The sequence below is a fragment of the Procambarus clarkii genome, chromosome 13, assembly GCF_040958095.1.
Source record: "Procambarus clarkii isolate CNS0578487 chromosome 13, FALCON_Pclarkii_2.0, whole genome shotgun sequence".
NCBI lineage: Eukaryota > Metazoa > Arthropoda > Malacostraca > Decapoda > Cambaridae > Procambarus > Procambarus clarkii.
The window spans coordinates 32,961,084-32,988,495 of NC_091162.1; the positions used below are offsets into that span (position 1 = coordinate 32,961,084).

A 27,412-nucleotide genomic window follows, 5' to 3' on the forward strand; every position below is an offset into this window, starting at 1 on the left:
GATGACGTGAGAATTCTAGCCTAATGCACAGATGAATTATTAGTACAGGAGAATTCTACGAGTTGTTAATTTTACTTACTACAATATTAATATGGTTAGTAATAAGTAATGAGAATACAACAATGCTGTATTCGATGTTGGAAATATCCAACATAACTCCGGGGCGGGGGTTCCCAGGGTCGCAGTGTACTGTGTTGTACTGACCTATCCCGAAGTGATATTAAGATTAACACTTTCGCACTTTCCGCGAAGGTCACTCAGCCAACCGAATGTGCGCGCGGCGTTTTTATCGCTTAAGCGTAAAAACAAAAATGTGTATACTCTTTTTACTCTTCTGACCTTAGTTCTCATGCTACGTATTTCATTTTGGTACCAACGTGTTCGCAATAAAATTCTCTAGAAGAACATCAGTAAAAAAAGTCACGAAACGTATAGGGATACCAGCACCAAATAAATAACTACGAAGATGACTCGCCGTGAGCGCCCATCAGCAACAAAATGTTTTTACTCTTGGGATTGTAATCACCTCCACACTTATTCTACAGCGTTAATTTTGGTATCAATGGACTCGCAATGAAATTCCCAACACGGTGATATGAATATAAGCGTAGAATAATGATGCGGCCCGCCCGCAAGAGTGTGGGAAGTGGTGAAATTGTTACCCGGTATCGGTGACGGGACGACGCACGGCGCTTTGAAAGTTTATACTTATTTCACTCTCATGACATTAATTTTCTATGTACGTCATTCATTTTTGTGTCAATGTGTTCGCAATAGAATGTTCTATGTGCCCATAGGTAAAAAATATCAACAAATCGTAAGTTAGAATAGCGCCAAATATAAAACAACGCTGGAACATATCAGTGAGCGTCAAACACACACGAAATGTTTTTACTTTTGTTATGTTTGTCAAGTTTATACTTGTTGCACACAGTTATTTTTGGTTGTATATTGATCGGAATAAAATTCCCTAAACAGACATATGCATATAATACATGATATGGGGGAAGCATTACCAGTATAAACGGCTAAAGTCACCCACCTGCAACCCGTTTGGGACAAAATACCATTTGATCGAAGTTATCCACACCTTTCATGAACTTATTGTACCATGCAGCCTAGTGGTAAGAAAGAGAGCCTCATAGCGCGCAGTTTGAAACAAACCCAAAGTAAATCGGATAAAAATTGAATTTTATACAAATATTTTAAAAGAGGACTCAACTTTATGTCCACTATGCGTTAGCGTTAGACGAAACGGGACGCGCTGGCGCGTCCAGATAGCGCGAAAGTGTTAATACATTAGTATGTTAGTATGTTAGTATGTTAGTACACACATAACGAACGTCCCGGATTTATCAAGGACTTACAAGAACTTGAGTCTTGCTATTTACATGTCAAATGAAACATGTTGTTTGTAGCCTACACAATATTTATAAATTTAACTCTCCCAATTTAAACTAACAGACTCTACGGTGATGCGATATCTTGGGTCATAGTGACGTGTAAGGTTTCGTTACGTGATATCACATCGAAGCATCATCAAAGTTATCTCAGTGGGATGTGAAAGAAATTCTTCTTCTTCAGAGTTGTAATAGGCTTGCAGTTTCCCTTAGTGGAAACATGCATGAAATTGAAACATTAAATGATTAAGTTATCGGTAATCAGGAACGCTCTAAAGCTCACAATAAACTCAACAACTAGGGTCGCAGTGACATGTAATGGTGTATTACGTAGCTGCAGAATCGTAGGCAAACTCAGAATAAGTTCCTAAGAACTGATAACACTATTGTATGATTATACAGTAAAGTATTATTAGTCATTTAAGATCAAGGAGACTATGACACTTCAGTAAGGTCACTGTCTAGGGTCGCTGTGACTTGTAACTATTGAGTTACTAGACAATAACATCATGCAGCATCACGATCACCTCAAATTCAAATGAGGAAATTAAATTTAATGTGCACTGCCGTGTAGTAGTCATACTGACTGATGGTACAACTAATTTGCTAACTAGCTAAATAATAGAAAAGTAGAGAACTGAAAGTTTATTCATTAAATCAAGGAAAATTCTGAGTCGACAGTGAGATTAGTAGCGTAGTCATTCTGACTTATGAGCTAATTAAATGGCAGCTCATAGGCTTGACACTGTAAACTTGTTAATACGAAATCACCTTTACATGAATTTGGATTTATTAAATCAGTCTCTATAAGTATAGTCAACTGTAATTAATGGCGAGTACAGATTAGGCTAGTACTCAGTTGACACTACTAAAGTCCCTAAACCTACCTAAATAAATGGTTTGAATTTCTAACCTACCTAAGTAAGGGACTAAGCTAATTGTGAGCAAAAATGTACTCAAATTAACATGGTGAGCAGTATTCAGCTCATTAACAGGTCGAGTTATATTAAACTCGTGAACATGGTGAGCTACATTGAGCTCGTCAGCAGTGCTGACAGGGTGAGCTACATTGAGCTCGTTAGCAGTGCTAACAGGGTGAGTTGCAGTGAACTCGTCAACAGTGTGGACAGGGTGAGCTACATTGAGCTCGTTAGCAGTGCTAACAGGGTGAGCTACATTGAGCTCATCAGCAGTGCTGACAGGGTGAGTTACAGTGAACTCGTCAACAGTGTTGACAGGGTGAACTACAGTGAGCTCGTTAGCTAGTGCTAACAGGGTGAGTTGCAGGGAACTCGTCAACAGTGTTGACAGGGTGAGCTACATTGAGCTCGTTAGCAGTGCTGACAGGGTGAGTTACAGGGAACTCGTCAACAGTGTTGACAGGGTGAGCTACAGTGAGCTCGTTAGCTAGTGCTAACAGGGCGAGTTGCATGGAACTCGTCAACAGTGTTGACAGGGTGAGCTGCATTGAGCTCGTTAGCAGTGCTAACAGGGTGAGTTACAGTGAACTCGTCAACAGTGTTGACAGGGTGAGCTGCATTGAGCTCGTCAGCAGTGCTGACAGGGTGAGCTACATGGAGCTCGTTAGCAGTGCTAACAGGGTGAGCTACATTGAGCTCGTCAGCAGTGCTGACAGGGTGAGTTACAGTGAACTCGTCAACAGTGTTGACAGGGTGAACTACAGCGAGCTCGTTAGCTGGTGCTAACAGGGTGAGTTACAGTGAACTCGTCAACAGTGTTGACAGGGTGAGCTACAGTGAGCTCGTTAGCTAGTGCTAACAGGGTGAGTTGCAGGGAACTCGTCAACAGTGTTGACAGGGTGAGCTACATTGAGCTCGTTAGCAGTGCTGACAGGGTGAGTTACAGGGAACTCGTCAACAGTGTTAACAGGGTGAGTTCAGTGAACTCGAATTAACGAGGTGGAGTTTTGTCATTCAATTATCATGGCGAGCAATATTAAGCTCGTGCGCATGGTGAACGAGCACTCATATTATTACGTTAATTCTAAGGTGAGCTATGTTAAGCTCATGAAGCATGTTAATTAACAATGCTAATGTTTAACGGTAAGGCATTAAACATATTAGTTCTCTGGAAATTCACTTACATATTAGTAAGTTTGCAAGTTTGTTCGTGTTGCGCTTCTACACTAAATAAGCAGAAACGAAAGAAAAACAACTCAAACAATTAATGCAAGTATTTATCACTAATTCTTAGTGCAGAAAACATGGTATTAAGAAGGTTTTCTTGGCAAACCTTTAAGCGCAAGTATAGTGGACCAGTGGTCCTAGTGAATTTATAATTAAATTCAGGAAATGCCAGTGGCATTGAGTGCTAGATTCTCTAGCCTAACATGATTAATTCCTAGGGAGTACTAGTTTCTCTAGCCTAACATTACAATTTAACTAGGAAGACTGAGTGTGGTCAATTACTACTTGTCGAGAATAATTCCAGGTCTGCAGTGAATTCAATGGGTTGGTCGCTGTGACTTGTACTTGTTTGAGTACGGACCATTGGTTTTCACTGAGAGCTATGACACATCTCAGCGAGTATCAATTGCACTACATACAATCTGAGTTTATTATTCAGCTGTGTTTCTCCCTTTAGCTTGTTGTTGGAGAATTGATTTACGGCTGACTAATTTATTATTGGCAGGTTTAGGCTTGTTCACATTCAGAACTTTACCAGTAAGTAAGTAGCCTCCTGCAGATTGGAGCATATTCATTCCCAATCGTTTAACATGTCCAGTTATGAACTGGTAATAGTAGTCGGCTCCCACTAGTACATCTACATTGTTAAGGCGGTCAGACATTAATTTGTTGTCAGCCAAATTAATTTCACGTTCCTGTAGGAAGTGGGCTGTGTACCCCAGACCCTTAATATGTAAGTCTAAAGGTATTTGATCTACAACAATGGCTTGGACAGCCTTGGCATGACTACCTAGTCGTACAAGCGGTTGAACTACTGAGTATTCATGGGTTCCTCGATTTATCATGAACCCTGACAAGTTTAATTTTACCTGTCCTATTGGTTGTAAATTAAGTGCCTCTGCTGCTCTTTGAGTAATAAAAGTTCTCTGGGAACCTTGATCAAATAGTCCACGTATGGTGATCTTGGTTCCTCTGTTCTTTACTTGAAGTTGGGCAGTAGGCAAAGCAGCATCCACTTGAGATGCTTGTGAAGTTACGCTGTACACATCTCGCACCTTGCAGCACTGTACTGGTGTAGATTCTCTACGTCCTATTCTAGGATTGACATAATTAGTCCTAACTAATTTGCACAGTGCAGCATGATGTTTGCCCCTTCTACACCTATTGCAGGTGTTCAGTGGGGTGTCACAGCTGTTAACATTATGTGGTTTGAGACACCTAGTACATTTGTGTAACTGTTTGAGTCGTCTGACTCTTGTGTCTCTATTAGGATAATTAGTACATTTGTACAGAGAATGTTTTTGATTGCAAAACAAGCACATTCCCCATCCTACAGATCGTTTAGGTAAAACAGTATTTGCAGGTGGTGATGGTTTTGATGCTTGCATTTGCTTGTTATTTATTCTCTTGTGAGTACTTGGTGTACTCTGGGGAACCATTAACAGGCTCTTGGGAGTGCTCTTTGGACTATTAGGTCTCTTAGAAGCACCTGTGGGACTCTTAGGTCTCACTGATGAATCAGTATTTGACTGATTGTTGTTACATTGAGTATTAGCACCTTTGTTACCTAGTGACAGTGTCACTTTAGGAGTTTCAGGCAAGGAAACTGAGGTAGGTACAGTTTTGGTGCATTCAGATTTAGCATTAATTGCCTGGTCTGCTGTATGATTGCTCATATTACGCAAACCTGTAAATATATCCTGCATTGACAGGGTATTACCATTCTGGCATACATATAGTTTATTAAGTGTGTCACCAGACAATTTTCTCTGGATGATAATTTTAGTCATCCACTCAGTAGTTGGGTGATCCACCTCTTTACTGAAAGAATTTATCAGTGACTCAAGCTGAAAACTAAAGGCTTGTAAAGAGTCAACTGATTGTTCTGGTGAAGATAAATTTAATAATTGGTGCACAAGGTTGATAATAGTCTTCTCATTGTTAGCACTTACTTTGGAAGGCTGTTGTGAGCAATTGTGACCATTACTTGTGTCGCTTAAGGCTTCTTGCTTAGCCTCAGCTTTGATTACAGCTTCGGCTGCTGCTGCAGCATTAGCTTTATCATTTTCTGGTTCAGATTCACTGATCATTGCAGCTTCACTTGTTTCTCTGGGTTCTGGTGATAAGCTAGTTAATTCAGTAGCATTATGTATTGCACTTATAGAATCCAAGGAACATTGAGAAGAGTGGTCTGAAGTTTGATCAGACTCTGTAAACAAATCATCACATGAAGCTGTATTAGATGAGAGGTTAGAAAATGAAGGTTGATCTTCAGTTGTTGATCCTGTATAGTGATCAGCATTGATTAGAGGATTCTCCTCGTCTTGATTTAGCTCAAGTATTTCATCTGAGCTGAGTGTTAACTTGGATACAGGTCTATTAATGATCTGATCCACCCACTCGGGAATATCTTGCTTTGCAAGCACCTCCTTATATCGGTCTAAACTGGTTTGAACAGAATGTTCATAGTTATCGAGATCAGATTCTGTTAGACTTAAGTGGTCTGAGACAGTATGATCGGCCTGGAGTAAATTCCTGTGGGTCTCGATTACAGTCTTGATATAGTCATATTTTTGGCTGGCGATCCTTATGGAACTTGCTAGTCTGTAGACGTCACCTGGGTCAGTTTCGACACAGAAATGACATTTCATAAGCAGTTTTCCTAAAGGACCTTGAAGAGCTCTCAAGAATCTTGCGTTCCTTTCTAAAGGATTCATTCTTGCGGTAAATTGAGCCTGATAGGGCTTATGTAGCTAGTGGTATAGCTATGTTGTCTGCTCCTTGATGCAGAGCAGGTATAAGTATTGACAGCCTAATATTTCTTGAGGCTGGTTGTAATTTACCTCATTTAGAGGTTAGCTACCTACCTAATAATAAGCAACTAAGATTTGAGTGGTACCTTGGTCTCACTACAGGTGTTCCTCAGCTTAGCTCTTCTAAATCAGCCTCGGATGGGTAGTGGACTTACAGTAACACTCAAAGACATACATAGAAATATGCAATAAAATAATTACACAATAAATGGTTAATCCCACCCTTGATAGGGTCAGCACAAAAGAATAATATGTGTGTCACTAACTAGCTCAAGCCTAGTCGTGAGAATTTCTACTTGAGAAACTACAACTATATTTAGTCTATGCTTGTGCCAAATTCAACACAGTCACAGCCTAAATTGCTACCTAATAAGGTTGGCATAAGATTATATTATGGTGCAGTAATGTGCAAATAATTGTGCTGTGTTTTTGGGTTTTTTGTATTTTATATAATATACACTTGTGTAATTATGTGTATAAGAAATTAAATGAACACAAAGGAATTAATTGTGTTTGGCAAGTATTCTACTGCCGTAAATATTATCTAACTCCTAAATGTACTCCTAATTGTGGAATAAAATATTATCAGGGTTAGTAATGATTAACTAGTATGAGATCAGTAATTTATATTAGTATACTGGATCCCTAAATGTTAATGATCCACTGACTTGAGTGAATCAGTAATTTTAACATGGATTCAGGCTATAATGGACAGTCTGCTGACAGCCATATATTGAAGCATTGGTATAGCCTAAATGGTTAACACTTAATTGGTGTTAGTGATTAATATAAGGTTATGAGCTGTTGCTCTTGGTGACCTAAGGATTCTACTTCAGTATGAAGTGTAGGTCTAAATGTTGTGGGTAATTGGTTATGACCCACTAAAGCTATGTATAAGGTAGCTGTTAGTGTGATCTAGGCTAACTGGTGTGTTACACTGTTAGTTGACACAATTAATTAAATAGTTAGTCTAGCTTCTATCACACAAGGATTAGTTATTAATGGTTAATATTTTAATTATAAATTTAATGCCTATCCGGTTCGATGGACCATAATGTGGGATATTTGGGTTTGATTCTGATTAATTAATAATTAAAGTAGTAAATTAAATTACGAAGGACCACCCGCTTTTAAAGTAAAGAGGGAAACTGAGAATTTCAGATCATTAGATAGAATTCTAGAGAAAACCAGTGACTATGGATATGACTAGAAAGTATGCTCATAAGAATAATTAATGGGCTGTATTATTAAAACCAAACCTCAAACACCTACATTGGGGGGTTATTACTGGAGGTCAGTACGTCCAGGAATCAGTGTGGTTCGTTCACTAATTCTATTAATAATAATCTAATCCTATAATTAATATTGAATATAATATTATTCATACAAAGAAGAACATGAATATGAGCATAATAATGAGTTACAGTAAATCACACATTATGTTGTACATTCTGAATGTATCAAATTGCAAAGTTAAGAATAAAAGGAAATAAGCCTTAGCTGGTAATAGATTCCTTTAGATAACCCTGGCAGTCCTCTTAACCCTTAAACTGCGCAACGCGCCTGCAGGCTCACGTCTGGTTTGCGCAACGCGCCTCCGGGTATTTGTATTTTTCACGTTCCATTCAAAACTCCCGCGGCTACATGGGGTTCACATCAGCTTCCTCAGGGCTCTTGTAAACAGACGCCATCTTTAAAAAAAATCGTGGTCCACATTCCCGGGTGTGGGAGCCTCAGTAGTGTGTGAGCAACCAAGGCTGGCGCTCGCAGCATGAGCGCACAGCACTGCTGTTCAGCATGTGACCACAGCATCGCCTAATAATGTCAAAATATATATATAACTTGTATTATTTAGCTATGATAGTGTTATATTAGAGCCTGAGTGTGATAATGACTGGGTACAATGTTCAAATATCAGTGATTCAATGCTGTTCACGATGTTCACAGCGCTAGCCACAGCACCAGAGCATTATTTCGTTCATCTAGGAATCTTCAAATGATTTCTTAGGTTCTTTTTCAAAATAAACGTGTGGTCAATTATTCATTTACAGGAATTAGTGACCAGGATTGTGATAATAGCAGGAATGTGGTTATAATTAGCGTTGTGCGTAGTATTGTGGAAGGAGGAATTTTGATGAGGGAGGGAGGGCGAGAATTGAGGTAGCCTCTATTGTGTGTGTGGCTGCCACTCTTGTTTTGCTCACCATACTAGCTTAGTGGTTCGCTATGGGCAACACATATGTACATGGGTATATATAGTGTGTGTATATAGTGTAAGAACAGCAACAGGTGAATGTTGAGAGGAGCTATTTTGGTGAGGGAGGTGACGTAATCGTAGCGTCGTCTGCTGTGTGATTTTTCATGCAGTGTATGGTGGCCACTGTACTGTTTGGACACAATACCGGCTTACTTGCATAGTTCTGGTAAATAAAACATGTAGATAGGTATATAGAACATGTGTAATAAGAACTATAGCAATATGGTGGGAGGAGCAATGTTGGCGAGTAAGATGTTGGAGTGAGGGAGACTGGCTGGGTGTGGCTGCTCTCACTCAAGCTGTTCTGAATGTGTTCATGGCCCATACGAGGCAGCTGCTATTGGCCCATGCGGGGCAGCTGCTATTGGCCCATGCGGGGCAGCTGCTATTGGCCCATGCGGGGCAGCTGCTATTGGCCCATGCGGGGCAGCTGCTATTGGCCTATACGAGGCAGCTGATATTGGCCCATACGAGGCAGCTGCTATTGGCCCATACGAAGCAGCTGTTATTGGCCCATACGAGGCAGCTGATATTGGCCCATACGAGGCAGCTGCTATTGGCCCATACGAGGCAGCTGCTATTGGCCCATACGAAGCAGCTGCTACGCGGTGTTCTGAATGTGTTGATGGTGAATGTATATAGTGTGTGACAGTGTATAGTGTGTAAATAGATTGTATATATACACAAATTAGCATGATACATAGTAAATATGTGCTGCATATGTGTACACAGGTTTCATGCACGTAACACAGTGTCTACGGACAGTACGGATGTTGTACTGCGATATTATAGTGTACGTGTTCATTATACATTGGATTGGCACATAAAAACAATGAAAATGTATTTGGAAAGGTGCGCAAAAAATGAACGAAAATATATTCGCGGCAACTCGCGCGCCCCGCCCCGAGCGCCCCCGAGAGCTTACGGCACGGGCGCACGGGGAATGATGACGTCACGCCCCAACTTCCGGACCCCATAGCAGCCAAAGTAAGTACAATTTCGACTTTTTTTTTGCATACCCATACTGAGGGAAGGGTTTTTGACACTTCAAAAAGAAAAAAGAATTTTTTCCAGAGAATTTATTTCCTGCGCACTGCGGGGGTGTCACATTTGGAGGCAACGCAGTTAAGGGGTTAATCTCCAAGTCTGGTACACCGACGAATGGCACGGTTAGCATGGAGAAAACAGCATGAGGAATTCGTCTCTCGAGCTGCAAGATAAATGACTACCAGTAGCAATTGATTTAACTACTCAATACATATTCAAGATTATTGATATCTACAGATAGAATTCTAATCACCTGTTATTAGGTGTTGTCTTGCCGCGTGACGTGCAATCACCCTGCCATTAATACACTTATAAATGATGCATCAAATAAAAGTACTTAACTGTGGGCACTGTGTAAGTATTAAGATTGCCGTAATTACGCATCTCAGGCTCCAGTGAACCTATGGATTGATGCGTTTCAAGCTGGCTGATCACGTGTCGTCAGGAACTAAGTCTAGGGGTCCCTTATTTAACACCAGCACTACTTGAAGATATTATCTGCAAGGTCGTTCACGCCTCACAGTGGCGGCTTTCATCTGTGGATAGACACATGTGTCCTATTTGCTGGACAATGGCGTCTTTTGTGAGTACGGTAAGCGCAGGTCTGCCTCTCTTCGGTTCCCCACGTGTACGTGTACCGACTCCCTCACCGACTGAGGATGGCGTCGCGTCCCTCCCCCCACGCCGAGTTGACGTTCATTACACAAATTATTGGCATAAACATTATTATTTCTCGCATTCGCGCTTGAAACTCTAAAGACTGGACGGGTTTATTATTTAGAGGAACGGAATATTATTATTTAACTATTTAAGAATAGTAAAGATACAAGGGAGAGGAATTAATGTCTCCCCATAGCATTCATTGATGACGCTACCACTATCGCGAGGTAAACGTTTTGATTCTAAAGCTCTATTCGGCCTTTAGATAGAGAACAATTCGTCTGCAATCAGTTGTCATACAGAATGCTTTAATTATGGAGAATCGTATTTAATTCTCACACAAATTGTATATAATGTGTTTTACTGTAAAGAAATCTGACGCAATACTGGCGTCAGATGACGTGAGAATTCTAGCCTAATGCACAGATGAATTATTAGTACAGGAGAATTCTACGAGTTGTTAATTTTACTTACTACAATATTAATATGGTTAGTAATAAGTAATGAGAATACAACAATGCTGTATTCGATGTTGGAAATATCCAACACCCTTCCTCCAGCTTTTCCGGCTGCTCCGTCCTTGTCTTGTGGGGTCGGGGCTTGGGGAGAGGACTCGGCCTCGGGTCTTGTGGTGAAGGACCTCAAGGCTGGGGAGGGGCTGACTTGGGGGCCTTGGGCCCCGCTGGACTCCGCCTGGGTTTTTCTTCCCTCTGAGCGGGGCTTATTGTTACAAGGAGTGGGGTTTTCTTTTCCCCCCTCTGCGTACGAGTTGGATTTGGTGTCGGCCCCTCCCCGGGTTCGGTTCCATGTTCCCCCGGGTACGTTGGTTCCGTCCTTCCGGAGGTTTTCGGCTTATCGCATCCAACCTGGTGTGGTGCGAGCGGACTTTGCAGCTTACCTCCTGCGTGACCCGGATTATGCCTCGGAAATGGATCCGTCCGAATTCAGGTTTGGGACTTCGTTCCGTTTCTGGCTCCATTATGAGGTTCCGGAGTCGTCCTGGCTAGCAGACTGCCCCTTGTTTGTTTTGGATTCCTGGCATTCCTTCTGTCGTTCCCGCACGCTGGAGTGGCGGGAAGCTTCCATGGTGCTTCAGGTTTTCCTAGGGGGCGAGCTTGAGTACCTGAATGAGTGCTTGTTTGCCCCTGCCCTTCCCCACAATGTGGGTGTTATTCAGCTCCATGTGCAAGTTCCCACCCTTTCGGCGGCACTCGTTGCGGAGGACTTGCGCGCCCGGGGCCTTTTGGCTTCGGCCTTGCGGTTCTTTTCCCTCCTAGAGCTGTCTTTGGATTGGCTCGTGGAGGATGTGAGGACGCTTGGGTCTGTTCCAGGGTCCGGCACCTTGTCCTCGGCTGCGTGTTCGTCGGCTGCCTTGTTGAAGCTGTTCACGCCCATTTTGCGGGATGCGGTTTCCCTGTTTTATGCTTCCCGTCTCGCGTGTCGGCAGGTGGTGCTGGGTTCCTCCATGGAATCTGCTTGGGCTCTGGCTCTTAGGCGTTTTTCACCTTTTTGTCCTCTTCTGTTTGAGGAGTCGGCCGTGGCGCAGTTTATTCAGGCTGCGTCGGCGGCTTGTCGTCCGATGTCGGACTTGTTGGTTTTCCGGGGGTCCCGGGGTGGGTCTTCCCGGAAAGGTCGTGCCAGGGCACGGGGTTCCTCTCGTCGTGGTAGGCCTCTGGTGTCAGGTTCGGGTTTGGCTCCTCCTGCGGACCCTCCCTCGTCTGGTCGGCGCGGTGTTCGCTCTGTGCGGGGTTCTGGGTCTCGTAAGGGTCGCCGGCCCTTTTGCGGTTTGCCCCATTGACGGGGCGATGGGGGGGCGGCTTGCACTGTTCACCCGCGCCTGGTCCCACGATTCGTGGGCCTTTCGGGTCGTGTCTCACGGCCTGCAGTGGCATTGGGTGGCCCTGACTCCCCCCAAGGGGGGGTCGGGGCTGGCAGGGCAGGTTTCTTCCCTTGCGCTCTGTCGAGTCGTCTTGGAGTGGGTACGCTTGGGCGTCGTCGAAACGATGTCGTCCCTCAGATGGGTTTCCCGTCTGTTTCCGGTTCCGAAACGGGACTGCGCGGACCTGCGGTTCATTCTGGACTTGTCCCGTCTGAACCCCTGGGTTCATTGCCCCTCCTTTCGGATGACTACGCTGTCTCAGGTTCGGCTCCTCTTGGAGCCGGGAGCTTGGATGGTGTCCCTGGACCTCCGGGACGCTTATTGGCATGTCCCGATTCATCCACGGTTCAGGGACTGGCTTGGTTTTGTTGTCGTGGTGCCCCATCTGCATCACTTAGGGGTTAGGGTTCTGGTCTATCTCGACGACTGGTTGGTGTGGGTTCCCAGAAATTCCACATGTCTGCTCGCCAGGAATTTGGTTCTTTCCCAGCTCACCGGGTTTGTGTTGGCCTACCTCGACGACTGGCTGGTTTGGGCTCCCAGCCGGTCAGCTTGCTTGCTAGCCAGGGATTTGGTTCTTTCCCAGCTCGCCGAGTTCGAGTTCTTGGTGAACTGGAGGAAGTCACATCTGGTTCCCTCTCAGGTTCGGACTTAGCTGGGTCTTCTTTGGGACTCTTGAACCGGCTTCTTGTCTCTCCCTCCGGAGTCTCTTCTGCGGCTGCGGTCCCGCCTTCATCTGTTTCTGGAGGGCCCTTGGGTCACCCGGCGGTTGCTCGAGGGGCTGTGCGGGAGCCTGAACTTCGCGATGGTGGTCTACCCGCCAGGTCGGGTTTGGCTTTGACGGCTGTTCTGGTTCCTTCGGGGTTCCCCCTTCCGCCTCTCTCGCGATCGCAGAGTTCGACCCCCGGGGGCTTTGCGTTGGTTGCTGTATCACCGGCTTCCTCTTCGGGTTTTTCGGGGTTCAGTGCCTTGGCGCCTACCCGAGCCCTCGCTCGATGTGTACACGGATGCATCATCTCTCGGCTGGGGTTTTGTGACCAGTGCTCACCAGGCCGGCCAGGGGCGTTGGGATCCGTCCTTCCATCGAGCTTACAACACGGTGCGGGAGTTCGCGACAGTGTGGTTTGCTCTGGGGAGGATTCAGGTGGCCCGCAGATCTACGATTCGGCTCCATTCGGACTGCTCTCCGGTGGTTCATTGCCTGAACCACGGGGGTTCGATGCGGTCCTTGTCTCTTTGGGGTTGGTCGCTTTGGGTGACTCGTCTGCTGAGTTCTCGGGGTTTGGCTCTCCTGGCGGTTCACGTACGGGGCGTGTCCAACGTCTTGGCCGACGCCCTGTCTCGCTTCGTTCCCCTCTCCACGGAGTGGACGGTCGACGGCGAGACCTTCCGTTGGCTTTGCCAGTCGTTCGGGCGCCCTGAGGTGGACCTTTTCGCGTTGGCGTGGTCGCGGCATCTTCCCGTTTATGCGGCGCCCTTCCCCGATCGAGAGGCCGTCGGGGTCGATGCCTTTCGGCTAGACTGGTCGAGGTGGGGGTTCCTGTGCCTCTTTCCCCCAGTTCGGCTGTTGCTCCAGGTCCTGACTCACTTAGAGACTTACCAGGGGAGAGTTGTCCTTCTGGCCCCTTGGTGGGCGGCCCAGCATTGGTTTCAGGCGCTGGTTGCTCGGTGTCCGAACCCGAGGGTTTTCCCGCGGCTCCGCCTCTTTCAGCAGATCGGGCCGGTACGTCACGTGGCTGGTTCGATCTTATCCTCGAGTCTTCGCGTATGGGTTTTTTGACTCGAGTCTATCATCATCTCTATGGTGATCAGGTGGCCTCCTAGTTGGTGTCCCACCTGAGGGCTTCTTCTCGGCGGCAGTATGAAGTTTCCTGGCGGTCCTTTTGTTTCATTTTGCGTCATCGTCGTGTTAGTTCCTTGTCTGTTCAGGTGGTCATGTCCTTACTCTCGTGGTTGTTTCAGGACCGTCATCTTATGCCTAACACTGTCGCCTCGTATCGTGCGGCACTGGCGGAGCCGCTTCAGCTTGCTTTCGGTATCGATGTTACGTCTGCGCTGTTTTGCAAGCTGTCTTGTGCATTGTTTCACCTCTAGCCTGCTCATGCGTCGCCTGAGCCGTCCTGGTCTTTGGACAAGAGTGCTCGCTTTCCTTTCGTCTCCTCGTTTCGTTGTGGCCCCTTCGGTCCAGGATTGTTTTTCCAAGGCACTTTTCTTGTTGGCTTTGGCCTCTGGGGGTCGGGTAGGGGAGCTTCATGCTCTCCTCCGGCGCAGGGGTTTCTGCTCTTTTGGTCGTGGTGATTGTTTTGTTCGTTTGCAGCCGTCTCCTTCTTTTCTGGCGAAGAATGAGACTGCTGCGTTCCGGAGGGGTCCATGGGTGGTTGATGCTTGGTTGGTCAGGCCGGGGGTGCATCATGTTTTGTGTCCTGTTGTGGCACTTCGCTGTTATTTGCGCGCCACGGCTTCTGTGTCCGGGGACGTGCTGTGGGTTGATCCGGTTTCCCTTCTTCCCTGTTCGCGGGTTCGGGTCTCCCAGGTCGTCCGCAGGGTTATTAAATCCAGCCAGCCTGCGGTCTATCCCCGTGCCCATGACGTTCGTAAGTTCGCGGCTCTTGCTGCCGTCTTTGGGAATATGTCTTGGTCTGATATTCGGGCGCGGGGATTTTGGCGGTCGAACAGGGTCCTGGCTGCTCGTTACCTTGTGAATGTCCCTGGGCCTTGTCGGGCCTGTGTTGCTTTGGGTCGGCGGTTGCAGCCAGTTGTCTCGGCTTCGAGTTGAGGAGTGAGCGACGACCGCCTCCCGGGTAAATCCCTCTTTTTTCAGTCTGTGGGTAGTTAGCTCCGGGGAGCCGACGGGGCTCCCCCCAGAAAACCAGCGTTGAATGTAATGAAACGCCATTTTCTGGGTGAGTCCCGGAGGCTCCCCGGCATCCCTCCCTCCCTCCGGTCGGCGGTTTTTCGCGTTTTTGACATCCAGCCTCAAGAACTGAGGTGTGGGTAGCCGGCGTGGGGGGTCTGGGGCTCCCCCTTCCCCCTCCCGGGGAGGGGGGAGCTGCGCAGACTGCGGCGCGGCGGTGTGTGACGTCATACTAGTTTGCTTGTTTTCGGTTGGGGAGTTCTATCCACTCGTTCGGTTTTTGGTAGCAATTTTAACCAGAATAGGGGTTTGTTTTGCGGCGCTTACCTTTCTGGGTGCCTGCTCCGGTCGATGGCAGACATAGAATGCTTCCAACCACACGGGGGCTTCTATAGGCCATTGCTCCCTTTGCCTCTCTGAGGGGGCCCGGTTCTGGCCGTGGTCCCCGGTAGGCCTAAGAACTCCATACACATGACTGATGCCAAAGTCTGACATTAGCATATCAGCCTGGCATAGCTCCGGGGAGCCTCCGGGACTCACCCAGAAAATGGCGTTTCATTACATTCAACGCTGGTTTTTTGGCCTTTGTGGAGCTTCGTCCTGACTGGCTCCATGAAGATGTTGATGTGCTCCACTCTGGGTCAGGTGTGGAGGAGGCAGTGGCCACGTTCTACTGTCCGTCTCGCATGTCAGCAAGCATATTACCCGGTCATTAGATTTACCTTGATTCTTCGCAACATCTTTCCAGATAATGTGTTTCTCAGTTATGTCTGAGGCGGCCACTTATTTGCCGGCCTAGTTCTGACCTTTTGTGTTCCAGGAGGCTCTTGTCCTTGCTCTCAGAGGGGGGTCTAGTAGTGCTGGAACTTTTTTCTTGCTGCTGGTTAGGGGTAAGCCCTTGTTGGAGCCAGATTCAGCGTCATATGTGCTTCCCGCTGTCCGTTTGTCTTCTCTTTGGCATCGCTCTCGCACTTCGTGGAAGGCTAACAATGATAGTGGATCATGCTGGCCCTTTTGTGGTTGCCCCTTTGAAAGGGTGGTGAGGTAGGGTGATCTTTTCCAGCTTGTCAGCTCCTGGTCCCATGATATGTGGACTTTCAGGTGTGTTTCGTGTGACCTGGGATGGCGTTAGTCAGTCTTTTCCCCTCCTACTGAGGGGGTCTTGGCTTTTTGGGCAGGCTTCTTTCCCTCACTTTCATTGGATCATTGTGGAGTGAGTGGCTTCCAGCATGGTCGTAACGCCTGCATCTCCACATCTCTTCGCTCCACATCTCTTCCCTCCACATCTCTTGTGTCGTCTCTTTCTGGTTCCAAAGTGGGACTCAGCATAACTCTGTTTCATTTTTTATCTTTTGGGGTGGTAGAACAAGTTCATGATCTGCTTGAACACACCAGAGAAGAGAATTCTCTCTGTGTACGGCAGAGCTAGGGATCACACATGGAGGATAGGCCTTAGCACATGCAGCTCCAAGCACACAATAGTCAAGTCCATGCACAACAATACATAACAAGAGGCCAGACAGGACACAGTACAAAAATGGCTGTCACTTAGATGAAAAGCACTGCTGTTAGTCAAGGTAGGCCCTCAGTGGAGCAAGATTGTGGGTCACATGCGCTTTCAGGAACTAGTTCATCTGCTGGTCAGTGCTATTTTTGCACTTCACAGAGGGCTTCCGCTTGTCATTATTTGCACTGGCCTTTTTGCGGTTCGCGCCTTTGACGGGGCATTGGGGGATGGGGGTGGTAGCTTGCCTGGGTTACTGGCTCTTGGTCCCATGATTCATGGGTCTTTCTGGGGGGAGCCCCGTCGGCTCCCCGGAGCTATCCCAGGCTGATATGCTAATGTCAGACTTTGGCATCAGTCATGTGTATGGAGTTCTTAGGCCTACCGGGGACCACGGCCAGAACCGGGCCCCCTCAGAGAGGCAAGGGGAGCAATGGCCTATAGAAGCCCCCGTGTAGTTGGAAGCATTCTATGTCTGCCATCGACCGGAACAGGCACCCAGAAAGGTAAGCGCCCCAAAACAAACCCCTATTCTGGTTAAAATTGCTACCTAAAACCGAACTAGTGGATAGAACTCCCCAACCGAAAACAAGCAAACTAGTGTGACGTCACACACTGCCGCGCCGCTGTCTGCGCAGCTCCCCCCTCCCCGGGAGGGGGAAGGGGGAGCCCCAGACCCCCCGCGCCGGCTACCCACACCTCAGTTCTTGAGGCTGATGCTATAGGCGATGGTCGTGTGCTCTGGCTCCGGTGTCGCTACTGCACTGTGCTTTGAGTGTGGTGTTAGTTTTGTGGGTGCGAGAGCCAGGAGTTATCTTCAGTACTCGGGCTGCATGCGCCTAGGGCTGCCTTCCCTAGGTGCCCTGTAAGTACTGCCCTTGGGGCTTGGGGCCACCTTCCACAGGCTCCTCGGGGTCTGCCTCTGCTGGTCCGTTTTACCTTTCGGTTTTTCGGCCGCCTGTTGGGCTCTTGGGTGTTCTGTTCTCCCTTGTTACCGGCAGGTAAGAGGCAGTTTGCACTGGTAGGGGCGCAGGGTGCTGCTCAGCTTGTATTCCCGACATCGCGGCCGGCTCTGTTCCTTGGGGTTCGCTGTCCTCTTGCGGGGTTTTGTTTTTCTTTTTGTTTTTGCCTGGTGGGGGGTTCTGTCATTTTATTCAGTTTGTTTTTGCCCTTCCACTGTTCTCCTCGGTGGCGCCCCCTGCTAGGTCCCCGTGAGTGTACACGTCCCTGGGGTTCAGCTTTAGAAGTTTGCTTGGTAGTTTTGGGCGCCGGTTTGCAGCACCCTGCCTGGGACTACCTGAGCGCGAGTCCTCTTAAAGTAAACGCTCAGGACCCTGGGAATCCCCTAGGGGGCGCGTGGGTCCGATGGATGTGACCCCGGAGTCCCCACTCGCTGTGTGCGAGTTTGAGGGTTGCTCGGTCCCCTTGTCTCAGGGTGACCCTCATTGTTTTTGCCTCTGCCACGCTGCCTGTTGGGTCGGTGATACTTTCGACCCTGAGTCCTGTGAGTGTTGCTGCTTGCTTGTGACTCAATTTACCCAATCCTCTGATGATTCTATTCGGGTACAGGCGGCACGTGCGTTGCAGTCTAGGTTTCGTCTGTTGCAACGCGCTCGGTTGGTTGCTTCCCCGGATGCCCCGGGGCTGCCCCGCTTTGCTTTTCGAGACCCGGACTTGGGGGTGGGGGTCGCTTCGATCCTGGTTCAGTCCGCACCTCCTCGTCCTTCCCCTTCTGTTCGTTCTGGTCCCCCGCCCCTGCTTCCGGCCCCGAAGCGTCTGAGGGTTTCGGGGTCGGAGCAGGGGTTACTTGATCTCGAGACTCGGGCAGCTTCGGGGGTTGCCCCTTCCGGGGGGGCGGCAGAGGCATTCGAGTCTTGTCTCCCGGCCGAAGCTTCAGGGTCTGACCAGTGGGCCCCCCTTCCTCCAGCTTTTCCGGCTGCTCCGTCCTTGTCTTGTGGGGTCGGGGCTTGGGGAGAGGACTCGGCCTCGGGTCCTGTGGTGACGGACCTCGAGGCTGGGGAGGGGCTGACTTGGGGGCCTTGGGCCCCGCTGGACCCCGCCTGGGTTTTTCTTCCCACTGAGCGGGGCTTATTGTTACAAGGAGTGGGGTTTTCTTTCCCCCCCTCTGCGTACGAGTTGGATTTGGTGTCGGCCCCTCCCCGGGTACGGTTCCGTGTTCCCCCGGGTACGTCGGTTCCGTCCTTCCGGAGGTTTTCGGCTTATCGCTTTTTTTCCAACCTGGTGTGGTGCGAGCGGCCTTTGCAGCTTACCTCCTGCGTGACCCGGATTATGCCTCGGAAATGGATCCGTCCACGTTCAGGTTTGGGACTTCGTTCCCTTTCTGGCTCCGTTACGAGGTTCCGGAGTCGTCCTGGCTAGCAGACTGCCCCTTGTTTGGTCTGGATTCCTGGCATTCCTTCTGTCGTTCCCGCACGCTGGAGTGGCGGGAAGCTTCCACGGTGCTTCAGGTTTTCCTGGGGGGTGAACTTGAGTACCTGAATGAGTGCTTGTTTGCCCCTGCCCTTCCCCGCGATGTGGGCGTTATTCAGCTCCATGTGCAGGTTCCCTCCCTTTCGGCGGCGCTCGTGGCGGAGGACTTGCGCGCTCGGGGCCTTTTGTGTTCGGCCTTGCGGTTCTTTTCCCTCCTGGAGCTGTCTTCGGATTGGCTCGTGGAGGATGTGGGGACGCTTGGGTCCGTCCCGGGGTCCGGCACCTTGTCCTCGGCTGCGCGTTCGTCGGCTGCCTTGTTGAAGCTGTTCACGCCGATTTTGCGGGATGCGGTTTCCCTGTTCTATGCTTCCCGTCTCGCGTGTCGGCAGGCGGTGCTGGGTTCCTCCGTGGAATCTGCTTGGGCTCTGGCTCTTAGGCGTTCTTCACCTTTTTGTCCTCTCCTGTTTGGGGAGTCGGCCGTGGCGCAGTTTATTCAGGCTGCGTCGGCGGCTTGTCGTCCGATGTCGGACTTGTTGGTTTTCCGGGGGTCCCGGGGTGGGTCTTCCCGGAAAGGTCGTGCCAGGGCTCGGGGTTCCTCTCGTCGTGGTAGGCCTCTGGTGTCAGGTTTGGGGTTGGCTCCTCCTGCGGACCCTCCCTCGTCTGGTCGGCGCGGTGTTCGCGCTGTGCGGGGTTCTGGGTCTCGTAAGGGTCGCCGGCCCTTTCGCGGTTTGCCCCTTTGACGGGGCGATGGGGGGGCGGCTTGCGCTGTTCGCCCGCGCCTGGTCCCACGATTCGTGGGCCTTTCGGGTCGTGTCTCGCGGCCTGCGGTGGCGTTGGGTGGCCCCTCCCCCCTTTGGGGGGTCGGGGCTGGCAGGGCAGGCTTCTTCCCCTGCGCTCTGTCGAGTCGTCTTGGAGTGGGTACGCTTGGGCGTCGTCGAAACGACGTCGTCCCTCAGATGGGTTTCCCGTCTGTTTCCGGTTCCGAAACGGGACTGCGCGGACCTGCGGTTCATTCTGGACTTGTCCCGTCTGAACCCCTGGGTTCATTGCCCCTCCTTTCGGATGACTACGCTGTCTCAGGTTCGGCTCCTCTTGGAGCCGGGAGCTTGGATGGTGTCCCTGGACCTCCGGGACGCTTATTGGCATGTCCCGATTCATCCGCGGTTCAGGGACTGGCTCGGTTTTGTAGTGGGGCGTCTGAGTTACCGCTTTCGTTGTCTCCCGTTCGGGTTGAACCTGGCACCTCGCGTGTTCACACGCCTTACACGGGTTGTGGTGGCTCGTTTGCGTCTCCTAGGTGTTCGGGTGTTGGCCTACCTCGACGACTGGCTGGTTTGGGCTCCCAGCCAGTCAGCTTGCTTGCTAGCCAGGGATTTGGTTCTTTCCCAGCTCGCCGGGTTCGGGTTCTTGGTGAACTGGAGGAAGTCCCATCTGGTTCCCTCTCAGGTTCGGACTTGGCTGGGTCTCGTGTGGGACTCTCGAACCGCCTCCTTGTCTCTCCCTCCGGAGTCTCTCCTGCGGCTGCGGTCCCGCCTTCGTCTGTTTCTGGAGGGCCCTCGGGTCACCCGGCGGTTGCTCGAGGGGCTGTGCGGGAGCCTGAACTTCGCGATGGTGGTCTACCCGCCGGGTCGGGTTTGGCTTCGACGGCTGTTCTGGTTCCTTCGGGGTTCCCCCTTCCGCCTCTCTCGCGATCGCAGAGTTCGACCCCCGGGGGACTTGCGTCGGTTGCTGCGTCACCGGCTTCCTCTTCGGGTTTTTCGGGGTTCAGTGCCTTGGCGCCTACCCGAGCCCTCGCTCGATGTGTACACGGATGCGTCGTCTCTCGGCTGGGGTTTTGTGACCAGTGCTCACCAGGCCGGCCAGGGGCGTTGGGATCCGTCCTTCCGTCGAGCTCACAGTACGGTGCGGGAGTTCGCGGCAGTGTGGTTTGCTCTGGGGAGGATTCGGGTGGCCCGCGGATCGACGATTCGGCTCCATTCGGACTGCTCTCCGGTGGTTCATTGCCTGAACCGCGGGGGTTCGATGCGGTCCTTGTCTCTTTGGGGTTGGTCGCTTCGGGTGACTCGTCTGCTGAGTTCTCGGGGTTTGGCTCTCCTGGCGGTTCACGTACGGGGCGTGTCCAACGTCTTGGCCGACGCCCTGTCTCGCTTCGTTCCCCTCTCCACGGAGTGGACGGTCGACGACGAGTCCTTCCGTTGGCTTTGCCAGACGTTCGGGCGCCCCGAGGTGGACCTCTTCGCGTCGGCGTGGTCGCGGCGTCTTCCCGTTTATGCGGCGCCCTTCCCCGATTGCGAGGCCGTCGGGGTCGATGCCTTTCGGCTCGACTGGTCGAGGTGGGGGTTCCTGTACCTCTTTCCCCCGGTTCGGCTGTTGCTCCAGGTCCTGACTCGCTTAGAGACTTACCGGGGGAGAGTTGTCCTTCTGGCCCCTTGGTGGCCGGCCCAGCCTTGGTTTCAGGCGCTGGTTGCTCGGTGTCCGAACCCGAGGGTTTTCCCGCGGCTCCGCCTCTTTCAGCAGATCGGGCCGGTACGTCACGTAGCTGGTTCGATCTTCTCCTCGAGTCTTCGCGTATGGTTTTTTTGACTCGAGTCTATCATCATCTCTATGGTGATCAGGTGGCCTCCTTGTTGGTGTCCCACCTGAGGGCTTCTTCTCGGCGGCAGTATGAAGTTTCCTGGCGGTCCTTCCGTTTCTTTTTGCGTCTTCGTCGTGTTAGCTCCTTGTCTGTTCGGGTGGTCTTGTCCTTCCTCTCGTGGTTGTTTCAGGACCGTCATCTTATGCCTAACACTGTCGCTTCGTATCGTGCGGCGCTGGCGGAGCCGCTTCAGCTTGCTTTCGGTATCGATGTTACGTCTGCGCCGTTTCGCAAGCTGTCTCGTGCATTGTTTCACCTCCGGCCTGCTCATGCGTCGCCTGAGCCGTCCTGGTCTTTGGACAGAGTGCTCGCTTTCCTTTCATCTCCTCGTTTCGTTGTGGCCCCTTCGGTCCAGGATTGTTTTTCCAAGGCACTTTTCTTGTTGGCTTTGGCCTCTGGGGGTCGGGTAGGGGAGCTTCATGCTCTCCTCCGGCGCAGGGGTTTCTGCTCTTTTGGTCGTGGTGATAGTTTTGTTCGTTTGCAGCCGTCTCCTTCTTTTCTGGCGAAGAATGAGACTGCTGCGTTCCGGAGGGGTCCATGGGTGGTTGATGCTTGGTTGGTCAGGCCGGGGGTGCATCATGTTTTGTGTCCGGTTGCGGCGCTTCGCCGTTATTTGCGCGCCACAGCTTCTGTGTCCGGGGACGCGCTGTGGGTTGATCCGGTTTCCCTTCTTCCCTGTTCGCGGGTTCGGGTCTCTCAGGTCGTCCGCAGGGTTATTAGGTCAGCCAGCCTGCGGTCTATCCCCGTGCCCATGACGTTCGTAAGTTCGCGGCTCTTGCTGCCGTCTTTGGGAATATGTCTTGGTCTGATATTCGGGCGCGGGGATTTTGGCGGTCGAACAGGGTCCTGGCTGCTCGTTACCTTGTGAATGTCCCTGGCCTCGTCGGGCCTGTGTTGCTTTGGGTCGGCGGTTGCAGCCAGTTGTCTCGGCTTCGAGTTGAGGGGTGAGCGACGACCGCCTCCCGGGTAAGTCCCTCTTTTTCTGTCTGTGGGTAGTTAGCTCCGGGGAGCCGACGGGGCTCCCCCCAGAAAACCAGCGTTGAATGTAATGAAACGCCATTTTCTGGGTGAGTCCCGGAGGCTCCCCGGCATCCCTCCCTCCCTCCGGTCGGCGGTTTTTCGCGTTTTTGACATCCAGCCTCAAGAACTGAGGTGTGGGTAGCCGGCGCGGGGGGTCTGGGGCTCCCCCTTCCCCCTCCCGGGGAGGGGGGAGCTGCGCAGACAGCGGCGCGGCAGTGTGTGACGTCACACTAGTTTGCTTGTTTTCGGTTGGGGAGTTCTATCCACTAGTTCGGTTTTAGGTAGCAATTTTAACCAGAATAGGGGTTTGTTTTGGGGCGCTTACCTTTCTGGGTGCCTGTTCCGGTCGATGGCAGACATAGAATGCTTCCAACTACACGGGGGCTTCTATAGGCCATTGCTCCCCTTGCCTCTCTGAGGGGGCCCGGTTCTGGCCGTGGTCCCCGGTAGGCCTAAGAACTCCATACACATGACTGATGCCAAAGTCTGACATTAGCATATCAGCCTGGGATAGCTCCGGGGAGCCTCCGGGACTCACCCAGAAAATGGCGTTTCATTACATTAAACGCTGTTTTTTGTTTTGTTTCATGTGGCCTGTGGTAGAGTTGCTCGGTCCCTGGTCTTGGTAGAGAGAGGCTGGTCTCAAACCTGCACACAAAAATAACATCACATGAGACCAGAAGGCATGGCAGAATGTGCAGAATACCCCCATTGAAGAGTAGAGGTGCAATAGTTACTCTGAGAGAGAGAGAGAGAACTCTATCAACATCAGAGGCCTGAGACTGTTCAACACGCTTCCACTTCAAATAAGGGCATAACTGGCTGACCCCTCTCAGTGTTCAAGAGAGTACTTGATAAACACCTCCAAAGGATACCTGATCAACCAGGCTGTGACTCATATGTCAGACTGCGAGCAGCCATAACCAATAGCCTGGTTGACCAGTTTTGCAACGAGATGGCCTGGTTGACGACTGAGCTGCGGGGACACTAAGCCCCGAAATCATCTCAAGGTCTCCTCAAGGTAACCTCAAGGTAACCTCAAGGTAACCTCAAGGTTACCTCAAGGACCTCCCACCCCACTTCACAGGGTCTGGGCTTTCGGGCAGGCTTCTTTCCCTCACATGCTTCTTGTCATTTTGGAAATGGTTGCTTCTGCATGGTTGAGACAACTGCATCTCTTCATTGTCTTGTCTTGTCTCTTTTTGATTCCGAAATGGGATTCATTGAAGTTTGAGGGTTATCCTCAATCTTTCTGGGCTGAAGAGGCCCTGACTTACATTTCTTATGGTCATTTTGGCCCCAGGTTTGCCTCATCTTGTAGGTGGGTGCCTGGATGATTTCCCTGGAACTTTGGGATGCATACTGGCACATCCCTATTCAACTGGGGTTCTGGGATTGGATAGGTTTTGCTGCAGGACATGAGGCCAACCTCTTTTGGGGTCTTCCCTTTGGCTTGAGTCTGGCACCTCATATTTTTCCCAGGTTGGCTAGGGGTCATGGCGACTTGTGTTTTCTTGTTGGGCATTTGTGTTCTGGCTTGTGTGGGCCCACAGTCAGTCAACATATCTGCTATCCAGAGATATAGTTCTCTCTCAGCTTGCTGGATTCGAGTTCCTGGTGAACTGGCAGAAGTACTAATAAGTTTCGTCCCAGGTTTGAACTTGGCTGGGCCTCGTATGGGACCCTCAATTGGTGTCGCTTTCCCCTGCTTCCTGCAGCTTTGCTTTGGCTGCTGTGCCACTTCCTGCTAGTGTTGAGGTTACCTTGAGGTGCTTCCGGGGCTTAGCGTCCCCGCGGCCCGGTCGTCGACCAGGCCTCCTGATTGCTGGACTGATCAACCAGGCTGTTGGACGTGGCTGCTCGCAGCCTGACGTATGAGTCACAGCCTGGTTGATCAGGTATCCTTTGGAGGTGCTTATCCAGTTCTCTCTTGAACACTGTGAGGGGATTGCCAGTTATGCCCCTTATGTGTAGCGGAAGCGTGTTGAACAGTCTCGGGCCTCTGATGTTGATAGAGTTCTCTCTCAGAGTACCTGTTGCACCTCCGCTCTTCAACGGGGGTATTCTGCACATCCTGCCATGTCTTCTGGTCTCATGTGATGTTATTTCTGTGTGCAGGTTTGGGACCAGCCCCTCTAATATTTTCCACGTGTAAATTATTATGTATCTCTCCCGCCTGCGCTCAAGGGAGTACAGATTTAGACTCTTTAGTCGGTCCCAATAGTTTAGGTGTTTTACTGAGTGGATTCTAGCAGTAAAGGATCTCTGCACGCTCTCCAGGTCAGCAATTTCTCCAGCTTTGAAAGGGGCTGTCATTGTGCAGCAGTACTCCACTCTAGAGAGCACAAGCGTTTTGAAAAGTGTCATCATCGGTATAGCATCTCTAGTGTGAAAAGTTCTTGTTATCCAACCTGTCATTTTTCTTGCAGTTGTGACGGCTACTTTATTGTGTTCTTTAACACAATAAAGGTGTCCAAGGTGACTTAACGGTTGCTTGAGCAGATGAATGGGAGCCTAAACTTTGCCTGCATGGTTTTTCCATTGGGCAGGGTGTGATTTTGGGGATGTTCTGGTTTCTTCGGTTCTGCCTCTTTCACTGTTGCCATGAGAATTGGATTTGGACCCTGATTGCCCTTTGCCGGCTGCTGTGTTGCCAGCTTTTGGGCTTTTCAGGGGGTTCCATTCCATGGTGCCTCCTTCTTCTTTTGTCTACATCTTTACTGATGCTTTGCCTCTGGGTTGGGGCTTCGTGACCAATGCTCAACAAGCCTCTCAGGGTCGTTGGTCGCTCTTTTCATCGGACACACAGAATGGTGTGGGAGTTTGCATCCCTGTTGAGGATTCGGATTCCTCCGGGCTCCGATTCTGCTCAGACTGTGCCCTGGTGATTCATTGTCTCAATCAGGGGTAGCTTGCTTTGGTGTGTTGCTCTTTGAAGCTGGATGCTGCGTATAGCTCATCTGCTAGCTTCTTTGGGTTTGGTTCTCTGCACAGTTCACATTCAAGGTATGGCCAACATACTCAGCTATTCTGTCCCTGTTCCTTCCTGTCTCCATGGAGTGGACTGTTGATGCCATCTCCTTTCATTGGCTTTGCAAACCTTTCGGGCACCTCACATTGGATCTCTTTGCATCGGTTTGGAATCAGTACCTTTTGTTCCGTTAATGTCTTGTTCAGTGTTTCACCTTTAGCCTGTTCATGCACTGCTTGAGTCTGCTTGGTCCTTAGACCATGTTCTCATTTATGTTTCTTCTTCTCAGTTTACAGTGTCCCTTTGGTCCCCTTTTTCATGTTCCACCCATGCTAAATAATTTGTCTTTGTCCACCTTGTCAATTTTCTTGAGAATTTTGTAGGTGGTTATCATGTCTTACCCTTACTCTAAACCTCACTTCTCCCAGTGATGTGAGGTTTAGCTCCCATAGACTTTCCTTGTAGCTCATACCTCTCAGTTCTGGGACTAGTCTGCTGGCATACCTCTGAATCTTCTCTAACTTTGTCTTGTGTAAAACTAGTTATGGACTCCAGGCTGGAGCTGCATACTCCAGGAATGGTCTGACATAAGTGGTATACAAGGTCTTGAACAATTCCTTACACAAGTTTCTAAAGGCAGTTCTTATGTGTGCCAATCTAGCATATGCCGCTGATGATATCCTTTTGATGTGGGCTTCTGGAGACAGGTTCGGTGTGATATCAACCCCCAGATCTTTTTCTCTGTTTGGCTCTTATAGGATTTCACCTGTCAGAGCTCTTCAGTAAATTTCTCCAAAAATAATTTTTCTGAGGAAAAAATAAGATTCACCTTACAAATGCTTCCTGAAGGCATTTCTGGTTGCACCGAATTAGAGTTGGTCCAATATATTTCATTGAATTGAGGTTACACTATAATATATGCCTGACTCCTATTATGATTATCATAAATGTCATGAATCATTTATTTTCATGCCAGATAGCCTGCAGAGACATGCCAATGCCAGAAAACTTCAATGATGAATTGGAAGAAGATGAATACATCAAAATCCGCAAGAACTGTAATATTTTCCTTGGTTATACTTCCAATATGGTCTCATGTGGTGTTAGAGAAACAATCAGGTGAGTGCTTGTCATATCTTTCCTCACTTTTAGTTGCATCTAATGTTTTTTTTTTTTTATCTAAGGGGAGCCCCTTCGGCTCCCTGGAGCTATCGGACTACAGGCATACCTCAGTTTAAGAGTTTAATTGGTTCCTGGAGACGCCTCGTATTCCGAAAACTCACATTCCGAAGCTAATTTCCCCATAAGAAATAAAGGGAAATGAATTAATCCGTTCCTGACTACCCCAAAAACCCCACATCAAACTAAATTTTTATACCTAATTCATCTAAATAAACCTACAAAACTATGTTCAAGTTATTACTTACCTTGCTGTTGAATGCTGTAGGCGTATGGAAGATGGTGAGGAGGTGGAGGAAGAGAGGAGTTACTGTTTGGAAGGGGAGTCCCTTCCATTATAACATCAGGCAGTGAGGACTTCACTGGTATGCACACTCTGGCACATTTTGCCTGCATACCACTAGGACTTGCTTGTTTTACTAAGAATTTATCTAATGACACTTGTTTTTCCCTACATTTTAACACTTGTCTGTAGTAAGACATCACATTATCATTTAACAGGTCAATGCAACGGCCTGCTACAGCTTTATCTGGGTGAGTTTTTTCAACAAAACTTTGCAGTTCTTCCCATACTTCACACATTTTCTTAATCAAGAAGGGACATCCTCTACTGCCT

General features: G+C 49.5%; 1 protein-coding gene across 1 annotated transcript in view; it reads left to right on the top strand.

The window, feature by feature from the left end:
• The window catches only part of LOC138364286 (probable deoxyhypusine synthase), a 59,310-nt gene extending 32,545 nt beyond the window's left edge, over positions 1-26,765 (top strand). The window contains exon 4 of the mRNA XM_069323864.1: positions 26,594-26,765. Coding sequence (XP_069179965.1) covers positions 26,594-26,740 — 147 coding nt within the window. The 3' untranslated portion in view covers positions 26,741-26,765. The remainder of the gene's footprint in view (positions 1-26,593) is intronic.
• Positions 26,766-27,412: the final 647 nt, after the last annotated feature.